General features: G+C 42.9%; 1 protein-coding gene across 4 annotated transcripts in view; it reads left to right on the top strand.

The window, feature by feature from the left end:
- The window catches only part of GUCY2F (guanylate cyclase 2F, retinal), a 53,960-nt gene extending 31,995 nt beyond the window's left edge, over positions 1 to 21,965 (top strand). For 3 of the 4 annotated variants that reach the window (XM_056329739.1, XM_056329740.1, XM_056329738.1), the window contains exons 17-19: positions 1,067 to 1,161; positions 2,211 to 2,296; positions 17,180 to 21,965. In XM_056329739.1, coding sequence (XP_056185714.1) covers positions 1,067 to 1,161; positions 2,211 to 2,296; positions 17,180 to 17,318 — 320 coding nt within the window. In that variant the 3' untranslated portion in view covers positions 17,319 to 21,965. Of the gene's footprint in view, positions 1 to 1,066; positions 1,162 to 2,210; positions 2,297 to 11,805; positions 11,898 to 17,179 lie in introns of all 4 variants that reach the window. The other variant, XM_056329741.1, reaches the window with a different exon arrangement.
- The last annotated feature ends 1,043 nt before the right edge of the window (positions 21,966 to 23,008 follow it).

Raw genomic sequence — 23,008 nt, 5'->3', positions numbered from 1 at the left:
GCTTGCATTGCATTTGGAAAGCAGTGGAAAGAAGGGAATACTTTGACAGCAGATTTCTAATAGCAAGACAGATATTTGAAGAATCTCAAGGTTTAGAGCCTTGAAAGTGTCTCCTGAGATCATAGACAGCAGGAGCACTGCAGATACAAGAGCATTATTATACATCAATAGAAATTTATATAGATCCACAATAATAAGAAGATTGTAAGTCAATGTCTCAGGAAGTGCAGCTCAAAGCTATGTGGTCTTCCTCTGCATAGTTGAACTGTTCTTCCTTCTGATTATTCTGGAAAAAAATATTAATTGTTTTATTCCCCACCCTTCCAGAGGGAAGGGAATGTGATTGGCACATTTGAAATAAAAGCTCAACAAGAAGAACAACAAAGACAACTATTTTGGGGAAAAATATTTTAGAAACATTCTCTGGCTTGTTCAAACGAGCAGAACCACAACAAAATTCAGTGAGTTCCAGTAATGGCTGTAAAACAAACTGGGGAAGATGGGAATTTAATAAAGATCTCCATCTTTGCCCTTTTTGTTCATAGACTGTTAGTAGCGTCTCTGGATGGAGTCAATTTCTGATAAAACCCAGATGGATCTAGATGCACAGCCACATTTTTATGTCCCCTTAAAAATTCCATCTCTTTGGTCTTCATCCCAGCTTCCAAATGACGTTGGATATCTGGAGCAGGACAGTTGGTTATTTTCCTTTTCTTTCTTGTTCCCTAGTTACACTGTGGCAAGAGAGAAATATGGCATTTTTTTATTCCAGCTGACAATATTGCTGAAAAAAATGCCATCCTTACTAAGAGCTGGACATCTACACTTAGCATGTTTGGTATCCTTCTCCGGGAAGTCCCCAGTGCAGGTCTCCTCTCACCCTCATTACAGCCCTACCTGGAAAGATCCATACATCAGCATCAAACTACATAGAGGAGCACCACACAGCTACACCAGCTACATGCCCGCATGCTTTGGAGCATTTTTCCTTGCTAGTATGAAGCAGTGTGGAATTTGCAGCGGGTGTGCAATACAGTGATCCATCTGTTTTGCTTTCCATTCCCAGCTTACAGAATTCATGTCAGCCAAAGTACAGTGGATACGCTTCGGAGTCTAAATGAAGGCTATGAAATCATACCTAGGGGAAAAACAGAACTGAAGGTAAGAAGGTCAGGGCTGTGTGAAATGCTTCACAGGGGAATCTTCTTACTTAAGGAATTTTTCTATTAAGTTCTTGTTTGGCCTTCATCCACCACTCTTCTGCTGGATCCTTCCCAAATTGTCCCCATCAGTTGTTTCAGTACATGAGGTAATTATTGAAGGACTGTGGGACTGAGCAATCAGCTGTTTGTGCTGGATCTAAGTATTCATTTAGGACTCTATTTAGTCCACCCTTGATGGAAACTGCTACTTTTCACAGTGTCCAAACAAGACAACACTATATAATTCAGAACATCACTTCTTCCCTTACATATTCAATAGATATAAGTATGAGCTTTGCTTGCCTTGAACACTTACAATAAGGTCTGAATATGGCCTCAGGTCCCTCAATAATCTTTCACAAGTGGAATCATGTCACCTAAGTGCACGTGTCTGCAGGTGGAGATCTGAGGTAGTTATTCCAGGTTTAGCTAATGGAAAGAAACCTTTGCAGAATTAGTAGAGATAAATTGGCACTTTAGGAAACCATTAACCTGACTTACTTTCAGGGTCCAGTTTAATGTGAAGATGAATGTTGCCCTGGAAGTGTCTGCTTTTCTTCACTTCTCCAGTCAAGGGTGACCGATTCTGATGTAGATGCCTACAGCTTAACAGATGCATCTCACCTTAAAAGCTAAATCATTAGTGATGGGAGAGGAAGTTATTATTCTCACACTCAGCCCAGCAAGAGTTGTAAAATCTCTCAATTAGTGATGCTAGTGCTGCCAAACAAGATGATTAGAGATCCTGTAGTTTCCCATTTCTGTTAAGCTGTGTAGTTTCAATGACCCAGATCAATGAGGGTCATTTGCAGATGACAGTTTGGAAAAGGCATCCTCTTTTAGCATAGTGAAATTGAAACGATCCCGGAACCATGAGCCCAAGATTTCCAGCCACTCTCTGTCTCTGCATATACGTGAAGCCCTCAGAAACCCAGTGAGGAAGTTACAGGTTGAGCAGCGGGTGGTCAGAAAGCTGCTCTTTATCTAGTTTTTTTGTTTTTATTTTAGGGTAAAGGAGTAGAAGACACATATTGGCTAGTTGGGAAAAAAGGCTTTCTGAAGCCCTTACCTAAACCTCCTGAAATAAAGCCAGGGTAAGTGTGACTTCATCACTGTTCAATAGATTCATTAAAAGGTCCTTGTTGGAGTTCACAGGCTGAGTATCTGTCTTCCCATGCTACCTGTCTGCAAAGTCTGCATCATTTCCCTTAGGTGACTGACATTTTCAGGTGTAGTACTGGGACTCAGAAGTGATTCGGTTTCTTCAACTCCTGTCCTCAATCACTGTTCCCAAGAAGTGGCATGGAAACTTGCTGCTTCTCTGCCATAGTCCCTTGGAGGCTGAGCACTAGGGCGTTCCTTCCTGAATCTCCTTCCTACTCTGTGTGCGTATGGGAGACACACAGGTGGGGACAATTCCAGGTCTCTGGTGTCATCAGTGTTACGGTGACACTCAGACTTTTCTCTCCTTCCATCAAATTCCTGCAGAAAACAGCAGCCTCATTCACCGTACAAACATGTTTCTTCCCTGTAGCACTGTTCATTCGAACAGAACAGTAAGGAGACTTTGTATTGTAAAATATGGCACCATTAGGTAATTTAAGACTTCATGATGTTACCTCCATCCAAGCAATGGTGAGCAGAGACTGAGCACTTGACATTCATTAAGACTTTTTGTAGCTTTGCAATGCCTGCCTTTGCAAATGGAGTATTCCCCGCTCAGCTGTCACATGCTGTGTATGCCTGGAAAGGATGTTGTGGTCAGGACATTAAAAACCAGGAGTAGGATTTGTTTGACAAGAATGGTGTAGTCACCCACATTAGTCAACCTTGACTCCCTTTATAGCCAGCAAAGAGAAATACCTGCTCAGGGGTCTGATTCACCTGGCCTGCTTGGACGTCTGTGTTACCAGATGAATTGCCTTTGCAAGATGCCTGTTTTGTTGACTATAAAGAGGTCCTGCAGATGTCTGACAGCAAACAGGGCCTGTTTTCACTTTGACTCTGACTTCCCCTGAGCAATCACCTTCTAAGTTTTGCCTCGTTTCCTCTTAGTAAAATGAAGATGTTTTATCTCCTTTTGCAGATGATGGTTACCTACTTGGGCAGTTCCACACAGGGCAAGCCACATGCTCAGCGCTTTCCCAAAGCTTTCTTGTAGCAGCATGTATTACAGTAGTAATAGCAAGTAGTATATACTACAGTATTTTGGGCCATAACTTTTAAGTTATTTGGGTGTCAATCAGTGTGGAAGATAGAAGGTTGCTGGAAGATAATTTTGAGAGGCAGTATTTCTTAGGCTTAGAGGTATTTATTGTTTAATAGTTGATGGAAATGAGCTATTGAGTAATGTGTGTTGATAGCAATGATGCAATGTGAAACTTGGAGGAGTGTTGCCAGATCAGCAAGGCTGGTTGACTTACAATTGCAACCAAAGTCACACCAAGACTTCTACCTTGAAAGCAGGTTCTTCTCATCTTGGTTTTGCCATCTAAAAGTCACGTGCGATGCCACTGTTGACTGTTGAGGTTCTTTCCATAACCTTCAAAGATCCTGTCCTCTGTGTACCAAAGTCAGATTTATGCAGGCGCAAGCTGTTTCTAAACATGGGGATTGTAAATGACAGAAAATACATCAGGTCCAGGGGGACAATAAGAGGAGGTAAAAAATTTCCCCACTTACCCAGGATCAGGGGATCCTCAACATCATTGTGTAACCTCAGAAGAATCCACCAGTAGCACTTCAGGGAGGGAGGAGATCTTCTGCCCTTGTCCCAGGGCTGTGATCTTCACTGTTCCCTTGCAGTATTTCTGTCCCCGTGGATCATCATACAGCAGTTGAATGAATGTGAAAGTAATCAGAGGAAGAAGCAAAGTTACACAAAACTGAAACTGTCCTAGTGAAGGGTCAAATGTAAGCTATACCCTGTAGAAGTCAAATGTCAAATGGTAGAAAGAAGTAACTGGTTGTTTCAAGCAAAGCAAATATTTGGAGAACTGGCTCATGCATAGGCTGTGCTGTTATCAGAGGGGTATCAAACATTTTGTCCTGTTTTTCCAGCCTTATCTTGATGGTTCAGTTTAGTGCTGGTTTATGAGAGGCTGAAAGATTTTTCTCTCTTGCTGGCCAGTGTGATGGTTTCAAGTCACTGCCTTATATACTGCCATAGGAATTTTCTCATCTGTAGACTTCTAAGCTGAAGAAGGAGGTACTGAATTCCTCTACTAATCATCTTTTTGCTCTCTCCTGAAGGAACTAATCTTCTATTTAGGTCTGTCCTCTCCATGAGGTCCTGGAGCATTTGCTTTTATCTCATGCTTTATTTTGTGACTTGGGTGGGCTAAACATCTAGAGGTGGGTAGTTGTGGTAGTCTTGCTGAGTGTTGATATTTACTAAGAGAAGGTTAATAAATCGTGCTTGGTCTCATATCCACACTATGGAAATACAAACCTGTGGGCCATGGGTTTAAGGGTCAGATCCTAGGGGTGGGAGTTCTGTGTGAAGGAAGGGCTCAAAGTAACCCTAAGAAAAAAATATTTCACCCTTATATAAACCTCTGGATCTGTGTCTGACCCCATGAGTTATCTCCTGGAACTCATATAGACCTAGACAACTTGATAAGTTTAGTTTCACTCATAGTCTGTTAATGCTTCTTACTGCCATAACAAGGCATAGCCCTTGAGGTATGGAGTATTTCAGGCCTTGAGTGCACTGGTTTATGGAAAAGACAGCAGATAACATTAAAAATATGCTAACTTCCTATTATTTCAAGAGATATAAACCCCATCAGCCAATTAAAGCAGCAAGCACAATCCTTGGCAGCAGGATTTCTTGACACATGAAAGCAATTTTCCAGCTCTGGTAGGCAGTCATGTGCAGATTTGTGATCAAGTAGCTCATAGAGCTGTTCATAGATGTCTAGGGAGAAATCAAGCTTCATTATCCCGCTGTGCTTGCAGTAGCCTTGGCACCCTACACCTGGAGAATGGTCCTTGACCTTGCAAAGGTGAATTTATATGCAGGTTAGAACCAAACTTCAGCAAACTTAAAAACATCAAAGAATTTTTAGTTCTGTGATTGGGTTAATACTAATGGTCCAGTAAAATACTGTGATAACAACTCCTGGTAATGCTGAAATTGCTGAGAGAACACATTTGATTGTCTAGCAATAAACATCAAGATGCCACCAAATGACTAAGAAAGGAATAATTATTGCACCTACATAATTTGAGTAAATGGATATTCATCAACCTCTCTGTTTAATCACAATTATAGACTTACTGGAAGCATTAGTCGGAACATTGCCATTGATTTCCACTGTCTGCACCAGGTTTACATACCTTTACAGTTGTGTAAGGATGTTCAGATAAATGCATTTTACTCTTAAAACCCAAATGCTGTGGGTGACATGGCTCACACAGGATAAAAAAAAAAATTAGAAGAAAGGCAGTTCAATTAAAAGACCTAATATGCTTCTTAGCGCCCCAACTTCATTCAAACCGTATATAAGAACAAATGAACTAAAATACTATTATTAAAATTACCTTTGGTCAAGCTGTTCATGGCCTGTGTATCTAATTTCAGAAGCAAAAATCTTACTGGAAATCACAGAATCACAGAATGGTTGGGGTTGGAAGGGACCCCTGGAGCCCATCCAGCCCAACCCCCTGCTACAGCAGGCTCTCCTAGAGCAGGTCGCACAGAGTCACATCCAGGCAGGTTTGAATGTCTCTGGAGAAGGAGACCCCACAGCCTCTCTGGGCAGCCTGTGCCAGCACTCCGTCACCCTCAGGGTAAAGTTTTTCCTCACATTCAGATGGAAGTTCCCGTGTTGCAGTCTGTGCCCGTTGCCCCTTGTCCTGTCGCTGGGCACCGCTGGAAAGAGCCTGGCCCCGTCCTCCCTGACACTTGTCCTTAAGATATTTGTAGGCATTGATGAGGTCCCCTCTCAGCCTTCTCCTCTCCAGGCTGAACAGCCCCAGCTTCCTCAGCCTTTCCTCATCAGGGAGATGCTCCAGTCCCCTCATCATCTTCATAGCCCTCTCCAGTAGATCCCTGTCTCTCCTGAACTGGGGAGCCCAGCACCAGACACAGCACTCCAGGCGTGGCCCCACCAGGGCAGAGCAGAGGGGGAGGATCTCCTCCCTCGGCCTGCTGGCCACACTCCTCCTGATGATGCCCCCCAGGAACCCATCAGCCTGCTTGGCCACCTGGGCACACTGCTGGCCCGTGGGCAACTTGCTGCCCACCAGAACACCCAGGTCCTTCACAGAGCTGCCCCCCAGCAAGTCACCCCCAGCCTGAGCTGGTGCCTCGGGTTGTTCCTCTCCAGGTGCAGGACCTTAAACTTGCCCTTGATGAACTTCATTAGGTTCCTAATGTAATCAAGTAAGAAACCCCTTCCCATGCTCTTTTTATGGAATATGATGGAGGTTCAGTTGTGGGCCCAGGACACATGGAAAGTGCAAGTTTAACATCCAGATTGCAGTGCTGGCTCCTGCACAAGAGAATTTTCCTTTTTGAAGGATAACCTCCTTCTTTCAAATGAAAATTTCGGTTTCATCTGCTTTACATGGGAGCTTGAGTTTAACTTTGCATCACATAGAACAAGGCAGGCAATTCAATAGGCTCCTTAGTCCTTTCCTTGCTCCAGATTTCTACACCTTCCCTGGCAGATGTCTGCCTTGTAATAAATATTATTTTTCCTTCTTCCTTGTAGCTTGTTAGGCTCTGTATTGCAGCATCTTAGGATCTTGTAGGCTCCATTGTGCAATAGCCACAGAAGGCAAATTAAAAAGCTTTCCACAAAAGCCTGATACTGCCACAGGAAATAATAGCATATTGGGGTGGACATAGAGAAGGTATAACAAAATGGTGAGAGAGCAAAAACAAGCATGCTGAGCTGTCGAGCAGCAGCCTACCTGTAGGATAAATATTTTTTTTTGAGATTTCATAATCAGGTTCAAAGGAAGGCTGTGAGGCAGGGTACACCAGGAGGTTAGTTCTGGGGCTGAAGAGCAGCCATGGAAAAAGCACAGAGTTGCTAGTTTATGAACGTGGGATATTGGAATTTGGTGTCCTGTGATGCTCTGGGACAGGCAGCACCTTGTCAGCACTGGTAGAGCGCTCCTCTTGTCCGTAACAGCAGAAAAGATATGAGGTTACACAGACCTAGCAAATACAAACCTGACCTGCACTAAATCACAGATGTATTTGGCAAAGCACTGAAAAAAATATCTAGCACAAGGAAATATTTGATAGATAATGAAATTCGGAAAAAAATCCCAGAGCTGGGATCTTGTTTGTTTGCAGTTCCAAGGAGATAAGTGACATATTCGGTCTTCTGACTTCCCAACTTTTACTATCCCAGAAATCCTTTGCTCTGGCAGTGAATACAGTACTTTCAAGCAGCAGGAGCCCTCTATCCCATGAAGCAGTTGTATCTAGAAACTTTCCCTTTCTAACACTATTTTAAATTAGCTATGGAAAGTTAACTGGAGGGGGGTGGGGTGGGGGGCAGGGATAATAATACAATTGAGAAAGGTACAGATTGTGGGTCATCTCAAGGATTTTGAACCAAGAACCCAGGGCCTGGGTTAGGAACATACAAGAGTTTTGAATTTTTATCATCAAACCAGATCCTTTCTTTTGTATGAAATCATGCAGTAGGTCTTAAGTCCAGAAGGACTGATAGATCATCTAGCCCACCACCATCCACAACGATAAGTTCAACCTGACATGAAAAATCACTAAAAATTGAAGATGCAGCCAGGGATAGGAGAGAGGTTTTGGGCTTTCCCATCCTCACATATATGAGGATCAACCCTGGAGAAAACACAGAGATCCTTGTTTGAAGATGAAATGGGTGAGAAGCAGTGAAAGATGCTCAAAAAATCCATCTTTTCACAAGCCAGGAAAAAGACACCCATGAGGACAACATAGCTTTTTCTTCTACCCAATAAAAGGCTCACAATTGCTTTGTCTGTGTTGAGGCACCCTGGCAGGATGGGAGACAATCAGTGGAGTGTCTCTGCTGTTGCTGTTACTGCTGATGTGTCTTTCTGGGGGGATAAGTGAAAGCATTTCCATTTAGGCTCCTGTTTTTCACCCAATGCACTTTTAAATCAGAAATAAAAGAGCTTGTGGAGCAAACATCAGTGAAAAACTTTTCCTTACATAGCTGGAATTATACAACAGCATCACTACACTTCACAAAGTTCATACGACCTATAACAACTTATTTGGGGAAATCAAAGCATCCTCTGACTCAGGCTTGATCATCCAATGTCAGGACAGATGTTTTTTGCCTCACAACGTTTTCTTTTCAAACTATTTTTGAACCCTTAACACAACAGCAAAATGAAGCTAAAGGAATATTCTGGTCATGGCTATGGCATAATGCAGGTGAGAAAGAAGATTTTTTCCTCTGAAGTTTGATTGAGGGGAGAAAGAATGCAAGCCAGTGACTCATCTCCCTTTGAACAAGGCTGTCTAACTTGGAATGTGGTTGTTCCAGTTGATATATTTAAACAAGTTCTTTTTGAGCCAACTGAGGTTTCTGGAAGAATTACTGGAATACTAGATTAGAGAGTTGCTGCTGATAGCAAGAAATCCTAAATGATGTGTTTGGAAAGGAAGCAAAGTCAGGTAGGGGCATTGTTTGGCTGGAAGATGTGATTCAATGCATTACCCTTTCTCCACTGGATGTTTCTATGGATTTAGGGAAAGGTAGTTCTGAAACTGTGGTCAGGATCTGGCTGGCTTTGTGGATCATATCCTGGCTTTCAGGTATGGCCTCAGGCATAGCTGAGGTGTGCCCAGATGTGCCTGGATGTACCCAGTATTTTCTTCTGTCTCACCCAGACAGGCTGGGAGGTGAACTGGAAGGCGAAGGTCCCTTTGAAGGATGTTTTTGCAGAGGGACAGAGAGAGCAGCAATCAGCACCTCTGCAGCAGGAGAGGCTATCTAGGGTGGGTCCTGGCTGTGGGAGCTCATCTGAGGGTGTTTCTCCCTGGATCTGCCCACACTTTCCTTGAAAAGAGAAGCAGAGGAAAGCCCAATGATGAGTGATCTGAGCTGTCTGAACAGGAGACAGCTTGAGTTTAGGGATATTTTTATGGTGGTGCACCACTGCGTGGGTTGGCCAAGTGAGATCGGTACACAAGAGTACTCCGTCATGCCGTCTAAACAGGCTTTCTCATTGCACATCAGCCCAAAAGCTCTTTTATGAACAACAGTGCTGAGGACAAGAGGGAAGAGTACCGAAGAGAAAACATCTGAGCTGCCTTCCTCTGCTCCCCGGCCAACTGCTTCTACAAAGTTACCAGCCATTTAAAGTAAGAACAAACGGAGTATGACAAAATGTGGGTTAAAATAAAATGAACTACCCCAGAAACAAGTAACCCCAGAGATGATTTTGAATGGTATAAAGGCAAAGGTGTGTGGGAAGCAGTCAATGATGGGGCTTCAGGGCTGGCTGGAGCAGGACCTCAGAGCTGAGATGTAGTGGGCTGCTCAGTATACATCAGGACACATCAGGTGCCTTGTGATGGGGTTTGCATTGCTACAGCATAAAGGTTTATGCAAAGCAGAGATAAGAGAAAGGACAGAGAAGACTATTTTTGCATCCATATGACCCAGGTCTCAAGGCGGTTTGAGTTGCAATTGTTCTCATGGAAGGGTACGGAGTGACCATGTCATAAAGATGCTCTGCCTATGGCTCTGAGCCTTTTCCCTTGTGACTGGGAACTAGAAGTTGTGCTGGCTGCCCAAGGTTCAAGCCAGGGGCTTGTGTTTTCAATGCTCAGCAGAAAATCATTGTAACACACCATATTCAGAAAAGAGAAGGCAAATTCCTTAACTGTCCAGGGAGCTGGGGTGCAGGACCTTACAGTTTTTCTCCTGCTGGCTTTGGAAGCAAGGTGGAGGTAAGAGAGGACCTTGGAAAAACAACAGCTGACTTCAAACAGAAGGGGGTTGTAAGAGATTGGGATGGGTGGTGCAGAATCAGCTCTTTCCATTTGCTCAGACATTAGTGAGTTCAGGAGATGTGTCAGTGTTGTTTACACTGGATCTTTCTTCTCGTTATGTGCTGTGGATGAAGGTCCAGTCATTACCAAATGGCTATTTGATACTTGTGTGAGCAGTGCTTGGAGGCAGAGTTCAGGCAATGTCACACTGTGCCTGATCCCCAGATACTCTGGTCAGGTCTTCATCTTCTGTGGGTCACAACCTGCTGCACTGTTGTGCAGAAACAGGCAGCAACCTCCTCCACTCCCCTGTGGATAACACAGTCCTGCTGGGTGGACTCAAAGAACAAGACCCTCACGCTTACCCATGTGTAGCTGAATTTTGCTACTGCTTGCATGAAGGGGCTGGAGGCAAAGTATTCCTCTTCCCACTCCAGCTGGTAAGATTTAATCTTATTAAAAGTTATTTACCTCTAACATAGACACTTCCATCTGAGCTGGTCATCTTACACATCTCTTAGAGTCAATGCAGAGAAACAGGCATTTCTAGGTGCTGCTTTTCTGCCGCGCAGAGGACATCTGCTTTGGGGTAAACCCTCACTGTGGTCTGGCATTGCCTGCTTCCCTCCACAGGCTCAGAAGAGAGCCCAAGATATTTGGCTCAGATGGAGGCACCTCTGTCGCATATAGCTAAATTTCAGGAGCTGCATCCCATCTGAGCTGTAGATTCCCAGAAGAAGCCATTCCTCATTCAGCGCATCAGGATTATATTCTCCTGGCTTCTCTGTCCTTGGGACCCAGCCCCAAAGGCTCCAGCACTCACGGGAGGGTTTATAAACAGGGCTCAAGGTTTCTATAGAAAGGAAAGATGGTGCCAAGGCTGAGGATTTAGGTAAGGCACGGAAGGATGGCTTGGTTAGATGTTTCCGTTTGTAGGACAGAATTGGCAAAAGAGCTGAAACTTGACTCCGATCTCCCTCGGTGAAGGCTGTTAAATTTGTGCTAAGCTTCCAGGGAAAATTGGCTGTCTCCGGGGTCAGCTAAATAGGGCTTCCATTTGGAAATGTGCCCATAGCTTTGAGAGCTGAGTTTCTGAAAGCCACACCCCTGGACCACCAAAAGGCACTGACGCAGGAGCTGAACTAACCAAAGGCAAGATCTTCACAACAGTGTAGTTCTGCTCTTCCCTTTGATGAATGAAAGGGAGGATCAGTGGAACAAGGACATAATTCTCCCAGGGTTCAACTTGTCTGATAGATTCTGGATATAGCCATCACAGATATACATTTTGTGCTCTTCAGTCAACAAAGTCATTCATGTTGTCCTGGGAGAAGTGTCTAAGATGTGCCATGAGCCCTCTGGATGTGCCGGGCTACAGATATTACAAAAGATGCCTGTCTCAGAGCAGGCACTTAACTCTGGGACGCCCAAAATTAACTAACCTCACTCTTCGCAATAAGTCGAGCTGAAGCAACACAAGAGGGGAATAAATTAAATCAGAACCATGCATAAAATTTGCTTTCCTTTTTCACACCAGAAAACGCCTTTCACTCGGTCTCCGTTACGGTCTGTTCTTTATTGCAGATGAAACTGAACTGGTTCTTTGTCTAATGGCCTACATGTTCACTGCAGGTGTAGAGCTCATGGGTTACCCCCAGAAGAAATTGCAGAGTTCAAAAGGAGGAAAGCTGAAAAACTCCTTGGCAAAAGGGCCTAGATCTGAGGTAGTAGCTGTAGGACAGTCCCAGCGTAGCTCTGCTCTTTAGTGTCTGCTTATGTGTTATTTGTCCGCACTTTGCTGGTTTTAGTGCCGTGCTTTTTTTTATTTATTTCTTTTTGTCAAAAAATTTGGATTATTCTTTTAAAGGGTCTCATTCAGAAGGTGCTTGGAACAACAGAAAAGCTATCTAAAGATAGTAGTAGCCTTGTTGGGAAATTTCATAGCAAATTTGTGAGCTATTATCACACTAACTCCTGAAAGACATACAGTACTACTGTGTTTACCCGCAGGGTATTATCGACCTACTGGATGTCGATGTGCACTGTGCTAGGAAGAGCCCAGTCCGTGGTAAACACAGAGATGAAGCTGGAGATCAAGCCTGGAAGAATCCAAATTGCCTATTGTTGCTTTCCTGTAGTGTGTATCTCCTGCCCAGTGTAATTCCATACCTCATGACGTGAAACAGGATGCAACTTTGTTATTCATCCCCATGGTACCTACTGGTACGAGAAATAAACGTGGATTTAGGATGATTTGGTTGGAATTCAGAAGTTCCATGGAGTATAACAGCATGACCTGAGGTGCCTGATCAAACAAGTACCAGAGCAAGGCTGGCATATAAGCACACACACCCACACACGCACACAGAGGGTCTGGTATCCTGTGAAAATGCTGTATGGTTGGCTTTCTTAATAATGTCTCTGAAAGCAGCAATAATGTTTTTGCCCAGTGCCTCTGAACTAACTTTTACTTAATTTCCACTTTCTTAGAAAAAGGCGCAGGTGGGTGAAAGCCCACAGTGCCTAGATATAGTCTGGTTATTAAGTCCTAAGATACACTGTATCAAGCTCATAGATTACCCTAAAGACTAAAGCTCCATCCAAATTTCTCAGAATGATAAAACCCAGCAGAGAACTTTTGGCTGAGTTCCTCTTTCACAGCCACAACTTTTAAAGATTCAGTGGGTGTTACTAGGCTGTTTTATCTCCCTTAAGAGATTTTTAAATTTTTGTATGAGGCTCTCCCTATTCTAGGAGCAGGGCAAAAATTCCTCACTTAAAAAACAACAACAAAAAAGATTTAAATATGGGACACACTGTGCAGAGACCTGCATAAGCACTACCATATATGAACACTCACTGCTAAATATAAGCTCCAAGGCACAGAAGACTGCCCTGCTGATCTACACCTATGACCACAAGCTAATCCTCCAAGGCCAGAGACAAAGAGGATCTCTCAGTTGGATTAGCCCTGCTTGAGAAAAACTGCATGTACACCAATACAAAAATATTTAGTACATATATCACCCACAGACATGGACTTCTGCACTGAAGCAAGGCTGATTAGCAGTACATTATGGAGAACAGAAGGTCCTCGTAAGCCCACTTGGCTCATTTCATGGGAAACAGTAGAAAAATCAATAAGGCGTTTATACCTGGGGCTTTTCAACAGTCCCAGTTCAATCCTTCTTGTGTGCATGAAGCTTTCAATGGAGGCAATTATGTCCTCAACAGCCACTTATTCCCACGTGCCTGCTTGGTGGTTTAGTGATGTTTCCAGCTAATCTATCTTAGACATTTATGATGAAAGGGAAAATGCCATCAATAACCTTGTTTTTCCTTGATAGCAATAAAGGAATGCAATATAAGGATCTCAGATGTAGTGATCTATAGTCCATCCACCCAGTTTACAGTCCCATTAGTCTGGGACTGTAAACTTAATGGTATCGCAGGGTCCTTGTTGTGATAAGGTAGGAATCTCCATCTTGGAGTATTTATATCTTTTGGAGTATTCACCTAGCCTAGAGTCTAAAGGAAGGCCAAGACTTTGCTCCTCATGCTCAGGAAGTGAATCTTTTAAACTTCAAAGAGTGACTGTGGACTCTGTTGTCCTCGGTGGACACCTGTTTTCCAAGAGAAGTGATGGTTCTCCCTATATCTTGATAAAAATACGCAGCAAAGCATGAGCAACACCAAAGTGCGCCTCCAGTTACCCGAAGATAAAGCCCTTGGCTATACCAGTAGTGATCTTACTTTGTCCTGCAGTAGGATCTCTGCTCTTAATATGGACCTACTAACCCACTCATGCAAGTGGAGTTCAGCCTGGAGCATTGTGGCTGTCAGAGACTCTTGTGCAAGGCTGACAGATGAAACAGCAGCTGAAGACCATGTAGAATAAACCATAGCATCTCAGATGCTGCTAGGCAGTATCCTCAGACAGCTGAATCCCACCCCAAGCATCTTACAATGCTTCTGATATGGAGAAAGTGATTTCTCTCTTTCCTTCAAGGCCCAGCAGAGAACTGTCCCACAAAGAGGTCAATGTGATCCCTAGATTGACCTCACTTTGGAGATGAGACTTAGACCCCATGTAAGTCATCCAGAGTTCCTTGTGGGGTTCAAAGGGGGGAGATTTTACCCCAGTGCGATTGCTGTATTTGTGGAGGGATCCATGCTGTATAAATTTTAGTGTCACCTGTATTGCTTTTTGCTGACCTTTAGACATATAAGCATACAGGTATTGAGTCCTGCATGGACAAAGGGCCACTCCAGGATCACCTGAAAGCACTAAGTCTCAATTTTTAAAGTTATTTTCTCTCTTTCTCCCCACCCCCACCCCCCTCCTCAAAACTGTCTCTCCCTGTATTCTGACCTCTTGTCCTATGAACTGAGCTTAGTGACAGGAGATCCCTCGAAGTTCTTTCTTCTTCAGGAAATACCGTAAGCATCCAAATCGTTGCATCTTGCTGGCCAAACCATAGATCAGCAAGGTGGGGCTGACCAGCAGTTAAGATGTGAAAGCTCATTCAGGAAAGGGTTTTTGATAAAGGTTCTCTCTGTCCTCAAAGGTGAAACCGGTGCCTACACAGAAGCCCATACAATTACAGCTTACTCCTTCAGCCCCACTGTAGGGATAATCTCAGATGATTTTGTCTGCGTGATCTCTCCAAAGATTAAAATCAGAACTGCAGAAACCAAACACTCACTTCTATTGATTTTTTTCTCCCCAACGTGTCTCTCTTTTCTTCTCCCTTTCTTACACTCTGTATCAGCTACTTCTTCTCTCTTGATATGCAGTATCTCAAAGATAAACAATAACCAAACAAAACCAAAAACACAGTGGAAGGCATATCTCCTTTGTCCAACACCAGAAAGGCCTAAAAAAAGAAAAATTCTTTTCCTTGTTTCCTCGGTCGTTGCAATACATTTTGGATCATCTTTGACAAGGGCATTAGCTCTTTCTCATAAAGTTCAACGAATTAATTTTCATGGTTGATCTTCCACTGAATCCTCAGTTGCATTGGGTTGATACATTTGGGTGATTCCTTAAGATTCAGAAATTTGCCTTTAGACCCCTTTCCTGTTTTTTGCCCCTGGTTGTCCTTGGCTGCCCTTGGTCTCCCACTGAGTGTAGAATGAAGGGAACATGACGTGTGCTGAGTTTGGAATTCCTGGCTCTTTGCTTGTTGCATCCAGATTTAATTGCCAGTCCTCAGGCACAGGTAACCAGACCAGCAAACACTGTCTGCAGAACCTTAGGTCAAATAATAAAATGTATGTCCCTTGAATGATAACAAAGAAACATTAGATATGTGGTACAGGCTGTCAGAGTGGTCAACCCTGCATACCTGGTTCTGGTGCCAGTGCTATTAGTTGACTTTTCTATAGTCTTATATATACTTTAAAGTATATTTATATAATTTATAGATATCTAATAGATACTTTAAAAACAGCTCATCCTGCGCTGTCATCAAGGGCAATTTTATTAGGTTGCTTAACAATTCTATATTAGTAATTGGTCACCAGTGTGAATAGTCCTTGGGCCTAATAATATTCGTTCCCCTCCTTTCAGGGCCTCATATCTTACACTCTTGGGATAGAATCATAGAATCATGGAATGGTTTGGGCTGGAAGGGACCTTTAAAGGCCATCTAGTCCAATCCCCCTGTAATGAGCAGGGGCACCTTCATGTAGATCAGGTTGCTCTGAACCTCTTACAACCTGACCTTAAATGTTTTTTCCAGGGATGGGGAATCCACCACCTCTCTGGGCAACCTGTGCCAGTGTTTCACCACTCTCATCATCAGATAATTTCTTCCTTATATGTAGTGTGAATCTCCCCTCTTTCATTTTTAAACCATTCTCCCTTGTCCTACGGCTACAGAATTGCTGCCTCATTTAGTCAGTTTTATATATTTCTATTCTAAAGTATTGGGTGTTCATTGTACACGACAATGCTGTGAACAGTTGAAAACCATATATATATATATATATATGCACACAACAATTTCTCAACCATTTATTTTTAATATCTACATGATCACAATTATATTATTCGTATGGGTTAACATTTGGTTCTTTTCGGTTTACAACAGCTGAAATGATATTTTCTGCTATTATGCACAGTAAATTTGCTTTCATATGATGCTTTATGTTGGGCAGGACAGCTGCAGAGTTGAGACGTACCTAAAACCTTGTGATTCACTCAAGTTCTGGCCTTCTACAAGTCCTTGATGTTTGTTTTGTCTCTGAACTTCCCGTTATGTTATAATAAATCTATGCCTACCAACAGATGGTAGAAGCTGGACATCACAGACACTTGGATCATCATATCAGATGATCCTTTTCAGCTTCATCACATCAGTTTACTAGCCTGGATCTAGATGCAGGTTCTCAGTTAGCCCAACTTTTAAGTCTTGGCACTCAGCAAAGCTTATTCTGTCAGGAACAGTGCCAGGCTAAGGCAGCAAAACCACACCTGGATCTGAGACTGATGTCAGGACTTTCTGGTTCTCTGACCATCATGTCTTGGGCTTGCTGAGATCATGGGGCTGTCAGAGCAACTGGACCTTCAGATTGCTCCTTGGTGGCAGTGAATGACCTCAAACCCAGAGAAGCACAGATGATTATCAGGGAATCTCTTTTATTACCAGCTAGGTGCTTTATGAGGCTTGTGATGCACAGTTAGGAATGTTTTTTCAGGAGCAGCTGAAGCCCTCTAGTTGTTCTTACAACTAGATGTAACTTATATTTGTGAAGTGAATATCCTTGAGTGTGTGACCTATGAACCCATGCAACAGCTCCACCGGTTGTATGGTCTACTGGGACCACCGCATCCCTTCAGTTCTCTACCAACATCCCTCCTTGCCTGATGCTTCTTGATGGCTTTGAGAATTTCTAACGTTTCTGCTTTGTCTGACAAAACGGTGCAAAAAAAAAAAAAAAAAAAAAGGCTATTCCTTAGAGAGTGGGGTTGCTAACTGCTCCTCTCTTTTCTCTTCTACAGCCACAAATGGTCAGATGCACTGACCAGGAAACTCAAATCTGTCCTGAGTGACACAAAGAGGACACTGACAAAAGCAACCTTTAAAGAGCTGGGGAGCATGAAGGAGGCCAGAATAAGTATTGAAGAGGATGAAATCTGAGAAGATCACAACCAAGAACTAGTAAGATCAGGATGGACACCCTGAAGCCACCCAGCAGAGGAGCTCACCCTCCATTTAATCCCCTTCCAGCCAAAAGCAGTATAATTGATGAAGCCTTTTAGCTCTTGCAGAGGGTGAACCTAAGAAGGCAGATGAATCCTGACCATCATCTCTTGTGAAACTGGGCACCAGCTCCGAGCTGTATGTGTACGTTTTTGGCAGGGGTCCACTGGGGAGAAAAGTGATGCTGATGGTAGCACCAGCTTTTCATCAGCATCTGTCACAAAGATAAGCCCAAAAAATATTTTACCTAGGTCTGCATGGCAGCACAAACATGTCCAGCTGCATTTGAGCTTGGATTTGAACAATAATGCCAAGTGCTAAACCGATTTAACTATTTTGCATTAAATTTAGGGGGTGGGGTGGGGTGTTGCTGTTGTTGTAGAGAACTCTGGTTTCATAAAAATCAGTACAATTCAGAAGAATATGTTTCTGACAACAACAAAAAATATTTTTTACTCCCCCACAAGGGGAAATTTTGAAGCAAAATGTTTTGTTCCTGTATGTCAATTTAAGCTGAAACATTTTCTTTTAATTTGACATTTCGGCTGCAAATGCCATTTTAATATTATTTTCAAACTGAAATGGCAGTTTTGAAATGAAACAGTTTGGTATGAATCAATATTTGTTTCCAAATGCCAAAATGTGATTTTGCTTAAAATGTCAAAATATGTCATCTTTGCAACTCCAGATCTAAACTGGAAGAACATTTTGTTTAGCTTTATACATTCACACATATAGCATATCTGAAACATTTTACGCTTTCATCCTAAAGCAGGATGAAAACCTAAATGCCAAGATACTGTAAAATTGAGATGCAGAGAATGACATTCTTCAGTTCCTTTAGCTGAGTAATACTAATAAGATACAAATTTTATTTCCTGCAAAAGTGGGACTAAGGGAATGAAAAGTACATCACTTAAGCAGTGCAAAGCCTAAAATACATCACTGTTTTTCCTTTCTAATCTCCAAGTGGTCTCAGAGGCACTTGTCTTCAAAGTAAGCCTCCCAGTGGGTAAAAATACCTTTCTGCAAAGGGCCAGCATTTGGCCTGTAGGCACTTCTCACAGAGCACACTTCATCAAGGTCAGGTAATTTTGTTGTTGGCCACTTCTTCTCCCAGGTTTTTTTACTCATGTTCAACATCTAACAGACTTCTGGGAATTGTTGTTCTCTTTTCTGCAAGGCTGAAGAGAACAGCAGAGATGGTAATTTAATCAATATTGCCATCAGAAGGTGCTCATTTGAAACAGGGAGACCTTTCTCAAGCTCAGTTTGAATTCTTCTCATCAGAGCCACCAGAGCAGATTTTCATCATTCAGATGATAAATAAGAGTCAACAACCACTCACCAAACCTTCCTTGGTTATTGCAAATATATTTATGAAATGAGGCAAGCCCAACTCCACAAAGCTAAGGAAGATACTATTTTCACAACTAATTCACCGTAGCAAGTATAAAACACTTGTACTGTCAAAGTAAGAGCTGTTTGGAGTATGAACATCTGAAAAGTGAAAATAGAAATGAACTTCATTATTCTTCTTGTATAATGAGATTTTACTTTGTGGCACCTGGTTTTGTGAAAGAAACCTTTGCCTATTTAATGATGAGAGTTGATACTCCAGGTGAGAGAAGCTGGGCTTTGAAAGACATCTGTCACTTGAGCTGTCAGACAGGGTTTAGGAAAGCTTTCACCTTCCACACTGTGCTCACGCTCTGATTGCAAATTCATTTAGAAATAAAGTCCTGTGGAAGAGACATGGGCCAGGCAATTCTGACACAATATGCATCCATATACAGTTCCAGGAAGAGACGTTATCTGGATTGGTCTACGCAAATGTGAGTTTAAAATCAAACAATTTCTACATAATTCATATCTTTTCCATTATTTTCCCATGTTAAAAACATTGATCAGTGCTGCTTTGTTAGGTAGTGGTGCAGGTTCAATCAACATGACCTTAAGACTTGGCTAAAGAGAATTGCAAGTGTGGCAGACAGAAAGCACGTCCTGTCTGATGGGGACAGGTGATCTCTCCCTCTCCTCTTGGTGTGGTATTTCCATGAAAATAAGACTTGCATCAATGGGTTTTGCTTGGAAAAGCCTATGTGTAGTCAAGGCTGGCCTCCAAATGAAGAGAAATACCCACAAAGTGCAAAAGGAGGATCATCTGGCTAAATATAGCCCTGTAAGTTGCAGTCTGAGACAGTCACCCAGACAGGTCCCCTAACAGTCAGAGAAGGGAAACAGGCATTTCCCAGGAGTGTTTCTTAGGCTCCTACAGGTGAATACCTCTGTGTGTGCTGGGTGACTTGGCTCCCACTGCACTTAGTGGAAACCAGGTCAAAAAGTTCAAGGAGCTTCATGACTCAGCTGAGCCTAAAATAGGTGCCTACATCTGGCTAGCACAGTCACCCCTAAACTTCACTGACTATTGGCAAGGTCTCCATTCAAACCATGGGAGTCTGATGCATGCAGAGATACCCAGATAGAGACACCTGCTGAAACACAGGTGCTCAATGGCATTTAGGATGCCCTAGAGTACCTACAGCATCCAAACAGGGCTGACAAATAAGACACAGGACCAGATCCTTTTGCAACGGCAGCTGGAGGCCAGACAGCAGACCCTAAGATCTAAATAATACTAGACAGGTATGTTTAATGAGATACACCTTTAAAGTTGGGTGCCTTAACCCAAAAGTGAATCCTATCCTGGATATCTGCATTCAGATGGATGAACCATGCCCTAAAAGTGCTTGCCATTGACTCTAACAGTAGCTCCGATGGCCAGCTCAGGTGAAGAAACCTACATCGTGGATGAATAAACTCAAGTTGGATGAACCTCACTCCCACATAGATTATCATCACTGGTTCAGAGGAGGTGCTGGACTCCCTGACCTTTTCCCTGGGTCTGGAAACTCTGCCACTTGGTCTTTCTAGATGGGCTAACCCTCTCTGAAACACTTGTTCTTCCCAGCACACAGACAAAATGGAGGTAAAGGAAGATATATATGAGCAGAAAGTATAAAATCTGTGAAGCAACTTTCGCTACAAGAAACTGCCCATAGATCCATTTAGCTGGTAATGAGACAGTGAGCAAGAGGCATGGTAACCTTCTATTTCTGCTATATATCATATTAAACATTAGTAAATGCAGGAGAAGAAAACTGCAAAACAACACACCTCTTCAGACTACCACTACGCACATATTCGCCTTTTCAAAATCTACACATATCTACAGACACATATATATTTCAGTTTTGGGGTACTCAGTTTTTTTGTTTCACACTTACTCACTAAGAAATAATCTTTTGAATGTGTATTTTTGTTAGTCCAAGAAAAGATAATTTTAAGAAAATATTGGGTAGCCAAAACCTGAATTTTCCATCTGAAGATGTTTTAAACAAGAGGATTTCAATCTGCCCTTCTGCACACAGTTTTTGGATTCTTTCTTCAGTTTGTAGTCTTCTAAAATAAACAACATTCTTTGAATTTATTTAAAAAAAAATAAAATAGTAGATCTGTGGGAAAGGGTAGCAGAGAACCAAAGTTCTAATCACTGGCGACTTTAGTAATCCCAGGATAATTCTTAATTCTCTTTGAAGCCAGTGGTATTTTTTAGCTCTTAATTTCAACAGGAAAAAGTCAAGGACTCATCCCTGAGTGTGATAACCTCTACTGTTAGAAAGCCAGAAAATATATTTATATTTTCCTGGCATTGTTCTGTTTAGACAGGTTTAGGTTTACTCATGAGATTTCTTCCCATACTAACTGTGACTGTATCAGGCTCTTTTCTTGTTATTTTGCTCCTAAAACTAGTGTCTGCATGTTGTAATGAGGAAGATGGGGGCTGGAAGCAGCAAATGTAAATTTTTGTAGCTCTGCAGCAGACTTCTCAGGTGATTGTGGACAAGTCACTTGGTGGACTTCTCAGATAGTGAGGCACACACTCCAAAAACCACTATCAACAAGAACCTACCACGTGATTGCTGGAGGTTTTACTGCTGATGTTATAAGGTGAATTTTAATGTAATTGTTCAAACCTATTGAGACCTGTAGAAAATGTATTTATAGGATCATAGAGTCATAGTATCATTTAGGTTGGAAAAGACCTTTAACATCATCAAGACCAACTGTTAACCTATCACTGCCAAGTCCACCACTAAAACATGTTCCCTAAGCACCGCATCTACACATCTTTCAAATTTCTCCAGGAATGGTGACTCCAAAACATCCCTGGGCAACCTGTTCCAATGCTTGACAACACTTTCAGTGAACAATTTTTTTTCCTAATATCCAAACAAAAACTCCCCTGGTGCAACTTGAGGCTGTTTCCTCTTGTCCTATTGCTTGTTACTTGGGAGAAGAGACCGACCCCCGCTCACTACAGCTTCCTGCCAGGCAGTTGTAGAGAGCAAGAAGGTTCCCCCTGAGGCTCCTCGCCAGGCTAAACAACCCCAGTTCCCTCAGCTGCTCCTCATCAGACTATTTATGCACAATATACACTGTCTGAATATAGTTCATATTTCATACAGTATTTTTAAGAGTGGATTAAAACCAAATGCCAATAAAGATCGTTGGAGACCTATCCCTCCACCTGAAAGTCTTGTTCTTGGTTGTATATTTACCTTCAGCTTACTTCTCAGCTTACTTTTCAGCATTCTGTGCAGATAAGGCACCTATGGAGACTCCTGTTCCCACAGTCACTCCATTATTCAGTATTTTAGAGGCAGGTCTCAAAATATGCAAGCCAGCAGCAGGATGGCCAGACAAAGGAGATATCAGGAGTTACAGAAGAACCCAAGGAAGATGGTTGCTCCACAGCATGGATGAGTGTCCAAGCAGCTGCACGGATCTATGTTTGGGAAAAGTCTCCCATGACATGGGGACACTAAAGCAGGGAGGGGGTGGTACTACTTGCCACAGCACATTTTTCATTGGAAAATATCAAGATGCATCTCTGGGCCTTGGGACTGCAGTTGGGTGAAGGCAGGAGCTCAGCTGTGGGTAGGTCTTCTGCAGCATTACCCCTCTCTGAACTCATGAAACTATGTTGTCTCTGTCCTGACATCCTCATGCAAAAACATCAGCACGTCCGCCTCCCCTGAAGCACTGGTTATTTCCCTTGGCATTGTAGAGATGTGTCCTTCAGTGGTGAGGTCAGGGACTGCTCCACGGTCAGTGCAGCAGGAGCACTCCCTTCTCAACCTTCCATCCTCACACCAGCAATAGATTTCCCCCTTTGTCAAATGCATGGGAGCCATCAGGGCAACCTGCTCCCTTCTATCCATGCAATCGAGAACGTGGTCTCACAAGGTCCTATGCGCAGGCAGACCCTTAGCCCCCTTTACCCACCCACTCACACACAGTAACAGTGGTTGTCAGCTGGCTGCAAGTCCATGGGCATTGCTGGTGAAGGTGGGCTAAGGATTCCCTACCATTGTAACCACACATCCTTGCTTTCCCTTGCAGTTGTACCAGAAAACCCTAGTGTGACACTCACCACTGACCTCATTTGCTTTAAAAAATAATTGTTTGAATAAAAGAATAGGAGGGAGAAGGCAGAGGAGCTACAGCTTTTCACACTCAAACTGAAGCTGTGTGAAACGAGAGACTTAGACAAAGCTCTGGCA

This window comes from Falco biarmicus, chromosome 2, assembly GCF_023638135.1.
Source record: "Falco biarmicus isolate bFalBia1 chromosome 2, bFalBia1.pri, whole genome shotgun sequence".
NCBI lineage: Eukaryota > Metazoa > Chordata > Aves > Falconiformes > Falconidae > Falco > Falco biarmicus.
This window is presented reverse-complemented; position numbering and strand designations above follow the sequence as displayed.